General features: G+C 37.8%; 3 protein-coding genes across 4 annotated transcripts; all 3 read left to right on the top strand.

Moving 5' to 3' along the window:
• LOC113743801 (beta-glucosidase 18) lies at nt 1-3,732 on the top strand. Its single transcript, XM_027271900.2, has 12 exons — nt 1-439; nt 555-621; nt 715-773; nt 920-995; nt 1,096-1,170; nt 1,266-1,353; nt 1,448-1,700; nt 1,804-1,919; nt 2,107-2,380; nt 2,499-2,601; nt 2,863-2,965; nt 3,346-3,732. Exons 1-12 carry the CDS (start codon nt 257-259, stop codon nt 3,584-3,586), a joined length of 1,638 nt encoding a protein of 545 aa, XP_027127701.2. The 5' UTR covers nt 1-256; the 3' UTR covers nt 3,587-3,732.
• A 652-nt stretch (nt 3,733-4,384) lies between these two features.
• LOC113688214 (beta-glucosidase 18) lies at nt 4,385-8,886 on the top strand. Of its 2 annotated transcripts, none has more exons than XM_027205964.2 (12): nt 4,385-5,045; nt 5,163-5,229; nt 5,323-5,381; nt 5,521-5,596; nt 5,679-5,753; nt 5,850-5,937; nt 6,024-6,276; nt 6,365-6,480; nt 7,107-7,380; nt 7,495-7,597; nt 7,967-8,069; nt 8,420-8,886. In XM_027205964.2, the coding sequence occupies exons 1-12, from the start codon at nt 4,860-4,862 to the stop codon at nt 8,679-8,681; spliced, it is 1,662 nt and encodes a 553-aa protein (XP_027061765.1). In that variant the 5' UTR covers nt 4,385-4,859; the 3' UTR covers nt 8,682-8,886. The 2 variants fall into 2 exon arrangements, with proteins under 2 accessions (XP_027061765.1, XP_027061766.1); XM_027205965.2 differs by having other exon boundaries at nt 4,905-5,045; nt 5,120-5,229.
• A 1,595-nt stretch (nt 8,887-10,481) lies between these two features.
• On the top strand, nt 10,482-14,911 carry LOC140004049 (beta-glucosidase 18-like). Its single transcript, XM_072049208.1, has 12 exons — nt 10,482-11,017; nt 11,130-11,196; nt 11,308-11,366; nt 11,498-11,573; nt 11,686-11,760; nt 11,843-11,930; nt 12,019-12,271; nt 12,358-12,473; nt 13,010-13,283; nt 13,414-13,516; nt 13,863-13,968; nt 14,420-14,911. The coding sequence occupies exons 1-12, from the start codon at nt 10,838-10,840 to the stop codon at nt 14,679-14,681; spliced, it is 1,659 nt and encodes a 552-aa protein (XP_071905309.1). The 5' UTR covers nt 10,482-10,837; the 3' UTR covers nt 14,682-14,911.
• Nucleotides 14,912-17,816: the final 2,905 nt, after the last annotated feature.

Raw genomic sequence — 17,816 nt, 5'->3', positions numbered from 1 at the left:
TTTCCGTAATGTTTTCTATAATTTGTTTAAACCCTTTATCAATTTCTCTAATATTTGCCTTCAGTAATCAATATCTTTTGAAACAAATCTTCATTCTCATGACAAATAAAAGATAGTATGTCTGAGTAGGTAACAGGCATTTTCACGGGATGAGGAGTGATCTTCTCAAGTGCCAATTTGACTTCTTGTTACTACTTTTTATACAACGTCCAACACTGAATTTTCAGAACCCACATCGCACTCGAATAATCAACCGATGAAAATTACCACTATCTTGTCATCTTCCTGCTTTTGGCTCTTCGTATTGCTGAATTCTGCAAATCCTTGTGCAACGGTGTTTTACAAAGGAGGCAATGAAAAAACAGAAGAGCTTGAAGACGTCAAAAGATCACATTTCCCGGGTGGCTTTCTCTTTGGTGTCGCCACTTCTTCATATCAAGTATATATATGCGTATTTCTACCCCCTTTCTGCATTTGTCTGCATTTTTTGGTAATGTTTCTCTATGCAGTCCTGTTGATATTTGCTTGTTGTGACACTCTACCAACGGTTTTAGATTGAGGGTGCGATTCTCGAAGATGGAAAGGGCCTCAGTGACTGGGATGTTTTTGTGCACAAAAATGGTAATTAATAGTGACATTTTCAAGTGCTTTCTTACAAGTATTTGCTTTTGGAAAGAATTTTGAAATTTCTAGTTTGTTTCAAATATGTTTTAGGTAATGTAGAGAATGGAGACACTGGAGATATAGCCACTGACCATTACCATCATTACATGGTACCAAGTTGCCGACTCTACCACTATGCTTTCTTTTTACTTTATTCATGGACCATAACATTTTTACATGAATGAAACGAAGACGTAATATTAACGTATTTAACTATTCAAACGATATAAAGTTTGTTGTTTTTGAATCATAATAGGAAGATATAGAGATGATTCATTCTCTGGGGGTGGATGCTTACCGGTTCTCCATTTCCTGGCCAAGAATCCTCCCAAGTACGTTGTTTTTCTTTCAAGTTACAACCCCTCCTCAGGACACTTCCCATTTTTCTCCGTGTGATAGAGACTCGAGATGATTCTTTGGGTAATTGGGCAGATGGAAAACTCGGTGATGTTAATGCTGCTGGAATCATGTTTTACAATAGTATAATTGATAACCTTCTGGTCAGAGGTACTAACCAAACATCAGATGTTCATTGCATTCTTAATCTCTCCTTTACTGCTACTGTCTTAGAGGTCCAAGTAATTTGTCCAATACATTGGCAGGAATCCGGCCATTTGTGACGATTCACCATGGTGATCTGCCCCAAGTGCTTCATGACAGATATGGGGGTTGGCTCAGTCCTTTGATTCAGTATGTTGAACTTTTATTCTGATTGTGGATTTTGTGTGAAAGGTAACTGTTGTAAATAATAAGAACTAACTTTGGTGTGTATGTGATGCATTAGGGATGATTTTGTCCATTTTGCTGAAACATGTTTCAAGAATTTTGGCGATCGGGTGAGGTATTGGGTCACCATCAACGAAGCAAATTTGGTTTCGGAATTTGCCTACGAAATGGGAATATTTCCACCAGGCCACTGCTCCCCTCCTTTTGGCAACTGTTCGAAGGGCAATTCAGATACTGAGCCCCTGACTGCAATGCATAACATGTTACTTGCACATGCCAAGGCTTCGAAACTCTACCGTGAGCAGTTTCAGGCAAGTGGTTGGTTGGCGATATCATCTTCTCTCCGCATCCCTTAGTTTTTAGAGGATTATGCAGCTCACTTCTGTTGTTTTGGCTACACGAAATCTGATGCAGCCCAAACAGGGTGGTGTAATCGGCATTGTGGTCAACGCATTTATGTACGAGCCATTAACTGATGATGAGCGCGACAAGGAAGCTGCAAATAGGGCTTTGGCTTTTAATGTGGCTTGGTGAGTTCTGCAATCACAATCAGTTGTACCTTTTGCCCTGCCAGCCTCCAATCCATGCAACTTTTTCCTTTCGTTTGATCAAAGCTTCATTGGCTTTAATATTTGACATAATGAATCATGCCTTTTGCCCTGAAATAGATTGAAATTGTCGACTTGTCACGCTTCAATTGTAATTGTATACACACAGGAATCTCGATCCTCCAGTGTTCGGTGATTATCCTCCAGAGATGCGTCGCTATCTCAGGAATGAGTTACCCAAATTCACATCCGAGGAAAGACTGCTCATCAGGGACAGCATCGACTTCCTCGGATTAAACCACTACGGAACTCTTTATGCTAAGGACTGCACACGATCGAGTTGTGCCTGCTCCGGATCTGCGTGTGTGGCCGGTGGAGACCGTGCCATCCGGGGCTTCGTGTCTACTACTGAAGAGCGTGACGGTGTTTTGATTGGGGAACCAGTAAGAGAATTTTCAATTGATTTGTTTCATTAAAAATATGAGTATCAGATTCAATTGATTGTAGCGCTATGAGAATAAGATAGCAACTTCCTGACGTGTTTGTTATGTTTTTAAACAGACAGGGTTGCCAATATGCTATGTTGTACCAAGAGGAATGGAAGAGCTTGTGGATTATATAAAGAACAGATACCATAACAAGCCTATATTTATTACTGAGAATGGTAAACTTATACTATGAGGAAATATCTAGGATCCAGAAGATTACGAGTGTTTGGTTGTTTTCAGAAGATTTTGACTCTTGCTTTTATGCTTTTTTCGCCATTTCCAGTTCGAGGGGGGGGTGTTATTAAGATTCTGGAGTGCAAATTGCACGAAGTTTTCTTGAGTTCTATATGCTGTCCCAACAACTACCATTACGGAATCTTACATAATAATAATAATGTTTCACCATTTGTGGAATCTTGATTCCAACTTATCTACAGGTTATTCTCCACCGCAGCAAGAAGATCAACTTGATGACCTGCTGGATGATAAGCGGATTGAATATCATAAAGCATACCTTGCATCCTTGGCTCGAGCCATGAGGTGAGACTGAGATTGTTCCTGTGACATCCATTTATCCCGGCATTAAATCTGGACGATTCTAATCCAATTACGAGACGATATACAGTCTTCTTCTAATCTAGAAATTATCTATCATCTTTGCCTTGCCACTTTGTTTCTTTAAGATAAGAACATAGTACCAAGCTTCCAACTATTCATCTCATGATCCTCAGGCAAGGGTATAAAGGGGCATTTCAACAAATTTACATGAGCTCTTGCACGATAAGGATCCATTCCTCTCGCATTTACCTTTGCAGTTATCATTATTAGTTTTTTTTTTCTTGATGTTTTCACTTGTACTAGTAGTATATCATCTTCTGATGGAAAATTGATCAAATTATTTACGAATTTTGTTTTGACAGAAACGGCGCCGACGTGCGGGGATATTTTATTTGGACATTGATGGATGATTTTGAATGGACGCTTGGCTATGGTGTAAAATTTGGACTTTGCTCCGTGGATCGTACGACGTTGAATCGAACACCTCGATCCTCTGCTGAGTGGTACAGAAATTTCCTCAGGAAATCACCTAGCTCCAATAATAATAATAATAATAATAATAATAATAATACGGAGCGGAGACCCACATTTTCATTTATTTAGGAGTAAAAGTAGGTGGAGCAGATGGGTGACGGATTCCACACTATTTTCTGCTCTCCATGTGTACGTCCATCTTTGATCGATTCTTTGTTTGGACAGTGAATTATTTATCAAAATATATATGCTTATATCATCAATTTATTTTTTAATTACTTTGTTATTACACATATATTATATCAAAAAAAATATCATAATATTTTTTTAAAAAATTATCTCAAATATTCTACTATCCAAATACCCTTGTCTACATGTGCGTGTGTTTATACGTGTTACTTACTTAAAATCAATAGTCGGCCTTGTTTGGATTGCAGTTTTTCGTCGGAAAATTACGTTGTTTTCCGTGATCACATTTTTCTATTACCTTTTTTCCTCACATACATCAAATCGCTACAGTAATTTTTCCATGAAAAATCATGGAAAATGCAATCCAAACACAACCAAATTTAGAATATAAGTTGAAACTATGCCTCACTCCAATTTCTGGACTCTTGCACTTACATTTCTCGCGAAAGGTCGAACTTATCGGCCCAAAATCTCTTTCGCCCTCAGTAAAAGAAAAAAGTAAAAGTAATTTGTTTGAATATGGTGAATTTATAAAACAAGGAAAAAGCAAAAGTTGCACATATCAAATTGTGAATTACTCTGACAATTCAATCCTTTTTTAACAAATTTCTAACATGAATATATATATATATATATATATACACAGGAATATATAAAATTATTATTTTATCTTTCATTGAATTATTATGCACGGATCAACATACTCGTTTAGTACCCTTGGCTCGTAGGTGGCGGATATCAAAAGCAACAACGTTCAATTATCTATCTCGGACTGTCGAACATAAAGTTTGTGTCCAGACATGATGGCGAGCTCGGAATTACATGTTCTAGGAAAATTTTTCGTACGATTGCTGTTTGATTTCGAACTTAATAAAAGTGACTTTAGAAGGATTTGATCTCTCCAAATACGATGTGTTCGCTAGAAGGATTTGATGAGTCGGGACTGGGCTCAAAAAGCTTTCACTTAAAAATATCCAGATCTGAGATGCTGATGGTTGTCCCGCCTGGGGCCTGGTCGCCTGCTCTAATCAATGCTTTTTATTAGCTCTATTCAGAACTTGTGACATTTCCTTTTGGTTCTTTTTTTTTGTTTTTGGTCAAACTCCTTTTGGTTCATACTCCCTAAAAGAATTGATTGATTTACTCATAACTCAAAAACATCAATATACATAAAAGTAGTGATTTGCAAAACACAGAAACGAAAAAGTAAATCATGAAAGTCAGCTCTGCGTTGTCCTCACTCGTCTTTCTGCTACTACTACTACTCACGTCTGTGCTGGATTTTGTTCCAAATATCATTGTTGAAGGAGGGGAAGAGAATGCAGAACAAGCAGAAGATGTCGAAAGGTCACAATTCCCAGATGGGTTTCTCTTTGGTGTTGCCACTTCTTCCTATCAAGTATGCATCCCATGCTACTTTTGCTTCATTTGCTCTGATTTCTTAGTAAAGCATGTTCGCTCTGTTTCTCCCAGAATTAGCTGAATAGAGAGTCCTTGTTTGATGCCAATGCTTTAGGTTGAGGGTGCAGTTCATGAAGACGGTAGGAGTCTCAGTAACTGGGATGTTTTTGCCCATACCAAAGGTAAACTGCAAGATAGTACTCTTATTCTGTGTTACTTCTGATTTGCCATTACATTTAACTATTCAGTTTGTACTTTCCTTTAACTTCTTTTAGGCAATATAGAGAACGGAGATAATGCAGATATAGCTGACGACCATTACCATCGTTGCTTGGTACCAAATTTAGTCTGTTTTCTTGTTTCTCTCTTGTATGGATCCTTAACTACTTGCATTCTTATTATTAACTAGGAAAGAGTAATAGCCTTGAAATAGTGATTTGAAGAAGTTTGTATCCTTTTCTGTACTATTGCAGGAAGACATTGAGATTATGCATTCTCTTGGGGTGGATTCTTACCGTTTCTCAGTTTCATGGGAAAGAATTCTGCCAAGTAGGTATCTTTTCTTTTTAATATATATTTATGTTGGGCATCTGCGTTCCTTGATGAGTATAAACTTTTTGCGGTTGGACAGGAGGGAAATTTGGTGATGTTAACCCTGCTGGAATCTTGTTCTACAACAAAATAATTGACAATCTGTTGCTTAGAGGTAATCTGCAAAAACTTCGGCACCTTCGCTTGACCCACCCATCCCGCCCCACCCACTTTTATTCTGTCACTTCTGACTCAAAATGTTAAAATGTAGGCATTGAGCCATTCTTGACAATACACCATCATGACCTTCCCCAAGAGCTTATGGACAGATATGGGGGTTGGCTTAGCCCTCTGATCCAGTATGTTGGTTTGTTTCTCTCTGGTTGTTGAATTATTTTCAGAAGTTAATGCCGTCTGTGAGCAAAATTTTGGGTATATGCATTAGGGAAGACTTTGTCCGTCTTGCTGAGGCATGTTTCAAGCATTTTGGTGATCGGGTAAGGTACTGGATCACCATCAATGAACCGAACTTGGTCTCAGAATTTGCCTATGAGAGGGGAAAATATCCTCCAGCTCGTTGCTCGCCTCCTTTCGGCAACTGTTCTGCTGGTAATTCAGATGTTGAGCCGCTGATCGTAATGCACCACATGTTACTGGCACATGCCAAGGCTGTCAAGCTATACCGTGAGCAGTTTCAGGCAAGTAGAGTCAGTTGAGTGCATTGGTAATTGCAGATATACTAGTTTTCCTGTATTGACTACCATAACCTTATTCCTGTTGATGCAGCCCAAACAAGGTGGGACTATAGGGCTTGTTGTAAGCACACATATGTACGAACCATTAACTGATGACGAGCTTGACAGAGAAGCAGCAAGTAGGGGTTTGGCCTTCTATGTGGGTTGGTAAGTGTTGATGGATGATCAGGAATTAATATGAACGGTATGCATGCAAAGTGCTGACCATTAACAGGTCAACCAGAAGTCTATATGCCTTGCAAGGTGGAGCACTGACAGCTTTAGACTGCACTTGAACAAGTCTCTTTCTGTTCCAAAATATCCTGGGATCTATGCAGAAAAGCTTTTAAATTGTTTTCGTAAACTGTATATGTTGTGTCGGAGAAGTATAATACCTCTCATTTTATCTGATGGTTAGTATACTATACATACAACTGGCGGGAGTATTTTTTTTTTTCGCAACGATAGATATCCTATAACCTACTCTAGCCTAATTTAATGGAAGGGGTAAGGGGAATGGTCAACTAAAACCAGCCACATATTGTGACAAATTTTTGTGGGAGGCGGGGGTTGAACCCCTGACGTCCAGCATCACCTTAAACCACTGGACCAAATGGCCAGCGGCAACTGGCGGGAGTAAGTGGTTAAAATTATCCAATTGAGAGTGTGCAGTTTTACTCTCATTGCCTCCGTACTGGCCTTTCTAATTTGCAGATGGACCGAGGCCTTGTTAGCATTATTGAGAAGCATGTGTTGTACTCACATCACCTTATATTTAATTTTTTGCAAAACAGGAGTTTTGATCCTGTAGTTTTTGGTGATTATCCTCCGGAAATGCGTCGCTACCATGGGAGTGAACTACCAACATTCACATCAGACGAGAGACAACTCATGAGAGATAGTACTGACTTCCTCGGACTAAATCATTATGTAACTCTATATGCTAAGGATTGCATCCATTCTAGTTGTACCTGTTTTGTTCCAAGCTGTTTCCCGGGTGGAGACCGCGCTATTCGAGGCTTTGTGTCTACCACTGGATTCCGGGATGGTGTTGCAATAGGGGAACCGGTATGAACGTGATTCTGCCTGACTTATAATCAATAATATCTGTTGTTTATTTCACTACACCAACAAGTTATTTCTTTTCCAACTTTTAAGGTGTAAGTTTCTTCTTTCTAGCAGACCGGGAATCCTCGATTTTTTGTTGTTCCAAGAGGAATGGAAGAAGTTGTGGACTACATTAAGGAGAGATACCATAACAAGCCTATGTTTATCACTGAGAACGGTGAATATATTCTTTTAAGATGCTCTTGGATCCAAATTTATGTAGCACGCTCCCTATGTTTTTTGCATCTTCTATTTTTGTTCTTCTGGCAAATAAAACATTTTCCCGTCTTCTGCATACCCTGACCTGAATATGCGGGTAGGGTTGTTCCAGCTAAAATTTGCAGATGGACTGAAGTGGGATTGTTAAACCTTCCTAATATTTTTCAGGCTGCCATAAATAAGTTCTGAGTATGGTGTCTCATGAATAAGTTGTCATGCCACATGAGGCCATAAAGTCAATCGGTGGAACACTTTTAGGCAAACAAAGAACTAATATAATTATGAAAATCTTAGCAGACAAGAAGTGATAGTTCCAAATTACCTCCAGGTTATGCTTCACCAAAAGGCCAGCAAGGTGTTGATTTGCAGCACGACATCAAGCGTGTAGCGTATCATAAATCATACCTTTCAGCCTTGGCTCGAGCAATCAGGTGATTCTTCCTCCTCTGATTTGTTCACAGAGTTCTGGTGTAGTTTTTTGTTGGCAGGCAGAAAATGCAGGAGTTGTGTTTTACTGTTTGATCCTGCATTAATCTAAATATGGTCGATTCCTGTCCCATGATACGACAATAGCTTTGCTTTTCTTTCTTTGGTGCTAATTTTCCAATTAGAAGCCATGATATGCATCTTTTCTTGGAACGAGGCAGAATGACATTTCTAAGGATTGTTGTAACCTCTAGGGAAAAAAAAAATCATCCTAAACGTTCACCTTTATAGTGATCATTAGCAATGCAATTCTCTCACTTGCATCTGGAATGAGAGATGGCTTCTTCTATTGTAGAAATGGAGCTGATGTGCGCGGCTATTTCATATGGAGTTTGATAGACAATTTCGAGTGGACAGATGGTTATGACATAAAATTTGGGCTTTATGCCGTAGATCGTGTCACGATGGATCGAATTCCGAAGTCCTCTGCTAAATGGTATCGAGATTTCCTCCACAACATTAGCTTCAATCATCAGGAGCCAAGAATTGCAATTCCATTTAGTAGTGCCGATGGCTTTCTGCCCAATATAAAGAATGGTACTGCAGAAATGGCATGATTCCATCTTTGGAGTCATCTTAGCCAGTATCCTTTTATCTGATCTTATGGTTGTTCTGAGTTCGTGTTCCTTCAATAATTAAACTGATTTCTATAATCTTAGCATTAAATTTATGTCAAGCAAAAAGGAAGGAAACAGGATATAAGCGAGAGTTCTGGACGTATGATACATATATAAAATTTATATTTGAGATTTAAGTTTTGCACATGCGATATGTATTTAATGTTGTTGATATATATATACATATATATATATATATATATATATAGGAAAATTTTAGGGAATGAACAATTCCAGATCATCTTCGGCAAAGGACAAGCAACTCATCATTAAGATTAACAAACAAAGAAAAAGAGACGCACCTTTTTCTTTCTATAGCGGCCGCGTGCTATTATTACTTGTCGGCAGTGGTGTTGCTGGAAGGTCACCAAGAAAAGGAACGATGCTTTAAAGATCCGTAGTCCGATATAGCCACATTATCAACAATTCATATTACATTAATAATCTGCCTTGTTATCATCAATTGATGTTTCTTTCCAAAAAAAAAAATTTTTTTTTTTTTATGTTACATTATTGGTAGCATGTGAAATATCGAGCTATCTGCCGCACAAAGAAATCATTGACAAAACCGGTCAACAGAATTTATTGCGGCTAAGACTCTTGAGTAAGAGCTATTACAGGAACCAAATTGCTTGTGAGCTCAATTTGGCTCGACTTGTATAAGTTTGAGCTCGACTGTGTTTTTTTTTTTTTGGCAACTGGCAGTCATACTTGATGGGCGGGTGTTACTTTCTTTTTTGACATAAAGCCTTTATCTCCTAATAGAGAAACGAACTCACACAGTATTTGGACAAAAAAAAAAAAAAATAGACTGTTTGTGCAAAAAAAAATTAAGAAGGTTTTTTTTTTTATAAAGAAAGATGTAAGAATTATATTAATGCAAAGGAAGATCCGCGTTACGAGTAGGAAATTACAAATGATGGTGGATCATATAACCACCGAAACGATCAAGAAAAGTAGAACTAAAACGTCTTAGAATCGTAGTAACTGCCCAATCTGGGTACATGCCAAGCAGTTTACGAATAATCTTGGATGAATGTCCCAATATCAAATGAATCTTCATTGATCAGTTTGACAATATTGGCAACATCACCTTCAATAAATGTTCTTCAATGTTCCGATCTTAGTTTGAGTCCTTTCATTGCACTTACAAGGGAAAAAAAAACAAAATTAGCCGAACCCTTTGAAGTTCGGTGGGGCAATTAACACGTAAAAATTGACTTACTCACAACTTCCTGGAACTTTCGAAGTTACAAGAAGTTAGGTGGGACAATTAGTGTTACTTTTTCTTTGAAAGGGTGTCTGTCTTAATACAGTTAATGGTCCAAATGTGATCGATCTAAATTTTAATTAATGATATTCATTGTAAAAAAAAATAGTCTACAACGAGTGTTAAAATTTGCTTTGTTTTTGGACGTTATTTCCTTAATGTACTTTTATTGTCTTAATATTTTGGATTAATTACATTTACCTCCCTTCTTCCTTTGTTTTCTTCTTTTGTGGTCAAATCATTTACGTTCCTTCGGTTTTTAGCCATTTGCAATTTTTAGGAGTTTTTATAGAAAATCTGTAACGATTTAATATACGTGAAATAAAAAAAAAGTTATTGAAAAATGTGTTTACGAAAATATAGAAATTTTTTTTTTTTTTTTGTGAAAAATTCCTTTTCCTTTGCATGCAGGTTGAAAACTTGAAATTGAGTATCATAATGGGAGAGTGGAGACTGGAGACGCCCATAGTCGTTGAGTGTCACTGTCACACCTATCCTTTGAGACAAGGTTTGATTGCAGGTCAGAGGTTGAAACCTCTGTATCTGCACTAAAATCCAAAGGAATAGTGTAAGAGTAAGAGTAAGAGTAGGTAAGCAGTTCACGATTAACCATCCTTGACGCAGCCAGCCGGAGAAACCGCTGCTCCAAGAACCATTCATGCCCATCGCGATACATCATATTATTCGTCCAATTGTCAGTTCTGTAAATTTTTTAGTACCCCATAACTTTGCAGAGCAGCTGCACTAATCAAATTGCCCTGAACAGTAATATTTGCTTCATATTATTGGTTTCAAGAAATTCAGGACAAGTCAACCTGGTCCGATCATGAAAATAACTGCTAGTATTACCTATTACTACTTTTTCTGCTTTTTGTTGGTCATATTGCTGATTTCTGCAAAAGCCATTGCTGAAGAAGGCAATGGAAATGCAGAACAACCAGCAGAAGTCAAAAAATCAGATTTCCCAGATGGGTTTCTCTTTGGTGTTTCCACTTCTTCATACCAGGTATGCTTCTTTTGCTACTTTTCTGATTTGGGTATGTGTTCTTGGCTGTAAAGATTCAATTTTTTTATTCTTTAGTTCGCCCAAAACAATAATACTGTGCCGATAATTTTAGATTGAGGGTGCAATTCTTGATGATGATAAGAGTCTTAGTAACTGGGATGTTTTTGTCCGCAAACGAGGTACTTGTCATACTATTTTGCACCTGCTTCTTTTTTAGTATGCCTCTGTCTTCCAGCATTTCTTGTTGTACGATAGCAGTTTAATTTCTTATTTGATTCAAATTCTTTTAGGTAGTGTAAATAATGGCGACACTGCAGATATAGCTGCTGACCATTACCATCGTTATTTGGTACTATCTCTACTCCTATTTCTTGTTATTTTCAAGCACTCTTTAACATTCACGGTATGATGAAGATGTAATACTGAGAAATTGAAGTAATGAAATGACGTGAAGTTTTGAAACTTTTTCAATTCCAATAGGAGGACATCGAGATAATCCATTCTCTTGGTGTGGATGCTTACCGGTTCTCCATTTCTTGGGCCAGAATTTTGCCAAGTATGGTTAATTTCGGATCCTTTGCATACACCTTTTCTTTGGTTGTTTATTGGTGAGTATCAAGTTCAATCAGCACTTATCAGTAACTATAATCCTTTTTTGGTATGGCCAGGAGGGAAGTTAGGTGATGTTAACCCTGCTGGAATCATGTTTTACAACAAAATCATTGATAATCTATTAATCAGAGGTAATCTGGAGAAAGTCTTGGTCAACCCTGCCCCACAACCTCATTTTTTCCTTTTGAGGCTTGAAATATTTATGCATTGCAGGAATTAAGCCATTCGTGACAATTCACCATTACGATTTTCCCCAAGAACTTTTGGACAGATACGGGGGCTGGCTAAGTCCTTTTATGCAGTATGTTGAACTTTTTTCTACTGTGTTCAATGATGTTGTTAAGTCTTTTATTTCATGACCAAAATTTGCGGTGCATGTGATATGCAAGGGATGATTATGTCCATTTTGCTGAAACATGTTTCAAGTACTTTGGTGATCGCGTGAGGTATTGGATCACAATGAATGAAGCAAATTTGCTTTCTGAATTAGCCTATGAAAAGGGAATATACCCTCCAGGTCGTTGCTCACCTCCTTTTGGCAATTGTTCTGCTGGAAATTCAGATATTGAGCCACTCATTGCAATGCACAATATGTTACTGGCACATTCCAAGGCTGTTAAACTCTACCGTGAGCAGTTTCAGGCAAGTGAAGTAATTCTTTGTACCACTGTTTTATACTCTTTTTTTTTTTCTTCTTTGATTACAAAGATCAATTAATGTTGATGCAGCACAAACAAGGTGGCATGATGGGAGTTGCAGTGAGTGCAATGATGTATGAACCATTGAGTGATGATGAGCTTGACAAGGAAGCTGCAAATAGGGCATTGGCTTTTTCTTTGGCTTGGTAAGTGCTATCATGACCTAATAGTAGGCCTTTAATCTGGCTTGATGAGTTATTCACTAGTTTGGTATTTGGAAACACCTGCAAGCAAACTGCCCTCCCTTCACAGGTCCTTTGAAACAAGCCTGCTAGACCTGTAAGTTGGATAATTGGTAGGTTTATATACCAGACCATTAAATCAAGCAGTGCTAGACCAGGATGGATATATCTTTTGGTAATCCTAGTGTTTTCTCTGTGCTATGATAGTGTAGAGATCTAGAAAAAAACAGCACTCCCTTATTATTGTCTCACAGTGGGTAGTGGGCATGGAATACATTCTATGGAACATGAACCAACAAATAGTTAGACTATAATCCACCAACCAGTAACACTGAAATCTTATAAATTCTACTGTTTTGTTCTCAATGTCTTTTTAAGATTGGATGTAGGCCTCATGGGCTAGAATTCTTGGTGTTGAGCTGCATGTGGGTGTGAACTCTGTTATCATGGAATAACAATCCACTTTCTTGATTTGACATGATGTAATTCCTACCAACTAGGGGTTTGGATCCTCTGGTATATGGTGATTATCCTCCAGAAATGCGTCGCTACCACGGGAAAGAATTACCGACATTCACTTCAGAGGAAAAACAACTCTTAAGCAATAGTACGGACTTCATAGGGCTTAACCACTATGCAACTGTATATGCCAAGGACTGCATCTATTCTAATTGTATGTGCTCTAATACTACCTGTTTACCGGGTGAAAACCGTGCAATCAAAGGCTTTGTGTCTACTATTACAGAACGAGATGGTGTTCCGATTGGGGAACCGGTAAAAAGAAGTCCATTTTCCATGACTTAAATACTCAATATTTTTTATCGCATTCAATTTGCAATGACAACTTGAACTAGAGATTTATTGTTTTTCTGTGATTTAAAGTAAATTATCCTGTTTTTAACAGACAGGGATGTTTCAAACTTTTATTGTTCCAAGAGGCATTAAAGAGATTGTGGACTATGCTAAGAAGCGATACCCTGACAAGCCTGTTTTCATCGTGGAGAATGGTACATATATATTTCTGAATTCTCATGGGTCCAGATATATGCAGTGTATTTAATAGTCGTCTGCGAATCTGGTTTTTGATCTGCAGTGTCACTCTGTTGTTGAAGTTAAATTTTGCTGCTGAAGTGGAATGGTTTAAGTTGCATTAAATTAAATAAGTGGCTAAGATTGATTTTAGAAAGCACCAAGTATTTAAAAGTAATGTGTCTCATGAAGTTGTCTGACATTTCACATTATTTCCTCAACTCATCAGCTCAGGCATGGGAAACTAATTGCAATCGCATAAAATTGATAGAAAATTTGATGATAATGTTCATTGTCATAATATGTTTGTTTACTTACCTTCAGGTTATTGTCCACCGTGGGAACATGGTGAAGTTGATGACTTGCAGCATGATACCAAGCGAGTTGAATATCATAAAGCATATATTGCATCTTTGGCTCAAGCTATAAGGTGATTGTTTCTCTTATTTATTTAACAGAGCTTTGATTCTTAGAATCTGATGCATTAGAAACTGATTCAAACTTCATGTTACACTGTTAGACTCTATCTGGTACACTTTCTTTCCAAATGAGCCTGCACTGTAAAGCCTTTTTCCCCAGTTACAAAGTTAATATTGATTCTAACTTTTTTTTTGTTGTTGCTGTTTTCTCTTTTTGAATTTCTCTGGGTTGCTGCTAGCTTTGTGTATGTGTAGCTGCTAAACTCGTCTTCCCCATGTGCCCATTTTAGAGCAATGTGTTAATGGCATTTCTATATTGGCTTAACCTTTGGCAGGCTAGTTATGCATTTTTCATCATCAAAATTTGCAATTATAAACTGGGTATAGAGCTGTTTAATACTCCTGTTATGATCACCTTTCTTTGGAAGTTTGCTCAAGAGATTTCTACTTGTCTTCTAATAGGGATGGAGCTGACGTACGGGGCTATTTCATTTGGACCTTGATGGATGCCTTTGAGTGGTCCAGTGGTTATGATCTCAAATTTGGACTTTATTCTTTAGACCGCGTAACCTTGAATCGCATTCCAAGACTGTCTGCCAAGTGGTACAGAGATTTCCTGAGGAAGACTAGCCTTAAAGATCTGGAGTCAAGAAGTGCAATTCCTGCTATTAATCAAGATGGTCTGGTACCCAATGTAAAGGATGGTAGTGCAGAAATGGCTTGATTACTGATATAAAACTATCTTTCTAGTGTTTATACTTTCACCTTTGATGTCACCATAGCAGTCATTTGTTCTTCTTGTTCTATGGTTTGATTGAAGGTCATTATGCCTGTATTTGATTGACTCGTGTCATGTGCCCAGTCTTATGTCTTGCACATGAAAAAAACGTGATCATGTAAGGTTAAATTGAATCCTTGGTCATCTGCTAAATGGTATAAATATTTCCTGACCAATACTAGCCTCAATTCTAGCCTCAATTTCAACTTTGTCGTAATCCTAGCAGTAATTATTGTTTCTATGGGTTGCTACTGTGTTGTTAGCATGGCTAGGAATCTGCATCTCTTGCAGAAAACAGAAGATGAGGTAGTAAAGCAAAGCAAAATACAAGCTGAGAACTTTTGGGCAAGTCCCTGTCCAAATTCATGCATCAGTAGTAGTAAAAGAAGTAAATGTGATGACGACAATTGTGCATCAAAATTTCGTCATGAATAGCCGTTGTTGAAATGGCCCACCCTTGCTAATTCTTCATGTAGCCTATGGAACGGTCCTTGTTCCTTAGCCACAGGTGGCCTACTCATCGTCCACTTCTTCAAACGGATTTTCAATCACATATCGACATTTAAAATATCTAGCATATAATTAATTGTGCAAGGACAGAGGCACAAAAGAAAGAAGTAGTTAGTACTTCTTACTTTGTTGGTCACTGGCCATTTGGTCCCGTGGTCATCACCCTCTTTAGTGATGTTGGAGGTCAGAGTTCAACCCTTGCCTCTCTCAAATTTGTCATAATATGTGGCTTGTCTTAGTTGATCATCTCCCCTTGCCCTTTTTCGCTTACATTAGACTAGTTTAGGTTATAGAACACCTATCTTTTGCAGATAAAAAAAAAAAATAGTACTTCTTACTTTGTTGGCGTTTTTTTTTCCTTTATGACACTGACAGGTTTAAGCGTATAACACGCATATTTTCATTTGAATTTTGTAACTTTTGTAAACTGACACGTATCCTCCCGGAGACAACTACTTTGCAAATCGCACCTCCTAACAATCAACCAACTACGCATTAGAACGTTTTCTTTTTTCCAACCCTTTCTGATGGTCTGGGAAGAGCGTTTGGCTGAAAATGCGACTTGGTGTTGCAGATGGAATCAAAGGGGCCTGGGATGAGCGATGAGAATGCATGATGAGCTTGGGCGCAGAAATAGTGATGGCGGTGGTGGGATTGTGGGCAACGTCTTTGAGGCCATTGACCATGAGGTTTGCTGCAGAAATGGTGGAGGTCCTTGGGCGTGCAATTTATAGGATTTGCAGGGGCAATCCATCATACTCTCCTTCTTCTTATCTACCATATTCAACTTCTTTCCTATATTGATCGGGTAGGGAATCAGAGGAAAAAGGTGTTGTAGCTAGGGAAGAAATTATTGTTTTCCTCTGTGTCCTTTTTTTATGTTTTTTTTTTTGTGGGTTCAAAAATTATTGCACTAATTCATTCAAGATTAGTTACAAGTGAAGTAATGGTGTACAATTTTCCATTGCCGTCACCTTTGATGTTTAGGTGATGAATTTTCCGGTGACAGAAATCATGTTCCGTTTCATTACACACTCCTAACTGATCGGATTTCTTGACTTCTGTTTTTTGCTCTCACAGCTTCCTGTTTTGTTCTCCCACGGAAGTTCCCATGTAGTTTTCTACTGTAAACTCCTCAGTAGTTAATACTAAAAGACTTTGAATGTGATAAACATGGCTGCAGGGAGTACTAACGTTTCATCATGAAAAATATTATGCTTAGCCATTATTTTTTTCCTATTGCGCTATTAATTTGGTGCATTTTAATTATGTCCACAAAAAATGGATTGGACTGGTGGAACAGAAAATAATTCGAATTGTTTATGCATCAAGTCATTCAATTGTTCCTTCACGCAGTTGCTTACCTGAAAATGTTAACGATTGCAAAAGTTCTCACTTTGATCCTCGAGTTGCCCTTTTTGTTTTGAACCAATCATCTTTTTATGGCTAATAATGCTCGGAAAAGTTTATGGGAATTCATTTTCTAGTCAATTCATGACTAAAATAAGATGTTGATATTAAATAGTTACGTGCTTCAAATGTGATCAGCATATCTAAGTAGAGGGGCTAGTGAGGCTTTATCATGGAAATTATTAGGCACACATTCATTTACCATTTCCCTATTAATTTGATACATTTTAATTATGTTAAAAACGGATGGGACTCGTGTAAATAACTTGAGCTCGAGGCGCAGAAAATATTTTGAATTGAATGCATAAGGCACTCAATTGCTGCTCTAAGTGTTTGCTTACCTCAAAATTTTAAGGATTGCAGAAATTTTCTTTTCAATCTCCACGAGGTTTTTCTGCTTCCAACCAATCTATCTTTTATGACATTTAATGCTCGGAAAAGTTTATGAAAGTGGATTTTCAAGTCAACGCATGCCTAAAATAAAGTCGTCTTACTCCTTGTAGTGTTTATACTATGGCAAAGTCTTACCTAATGTGAGTACTCCTGCTTCTTCTTAACAATAACAAGAATTGAACGAGGATGACAACGGAGCGGGTGCCCCGTGAGGGAGTAATGGGGCTGGACGGGGGCAAGGACAGGGGAATTTTCTTCCCCTCTTTTTAAATTTGGGGTCCCATCCCTCGCCTCATCCCTTCTTTCAATTTATTAATATAAATAAATATATTATATTATATAATCTAATAATAATAAATTTAGAATATTTGACAACTAAACATAACAGTTATTTCATTTATATTTAATTTCTAGTTGATATTTGGCACAAGCATGTTATGCGTTTTATGAGTATTCTCAGATGTTATCTATACAATCCAATTGACTTTCTTAATTTTTTTGATGTTTTATTCAACATTTTTCTTGTTTCACTTTTTTCAGTTCCGTATTTTATTTTATTTTTTAAATTTAACTTTGATCTATTGAATAGAAGCTTCTAGACAAAAAAAAAAAAAAACCAAATTATCACTTGCGGACACCGCGGGGGAAGTGGGGCGAGTAAAGGAAAGGAAAAGTGTTGCTGGGCCCGACCGGGGCAACGGGCATGCACACTACGGACGCCCGAAACGTGTGTGTTTTTGTTGTTACATGGCAAAAGTAACGGTAACG

Source organism: Coffea arabica, chromosome 5e, assembly GCF_036785885.1.
Source record: "Coffea arabica cultivar ET-39 chromosome 5e, Coffea Arabica ET-39 HiFi, whole genome shotgun sequence".
Classification (NCBI taxonomy): domain Eukaryota; kingdom Viridiplantae; phylum Streptophyta; class Magnoliopsida; order Gentianales; family Rubiaceae; genus Coffea; species Coffea arabica.
This window is presented reverse-complemented; position numbering and strand designations above follow the sequence as displayed.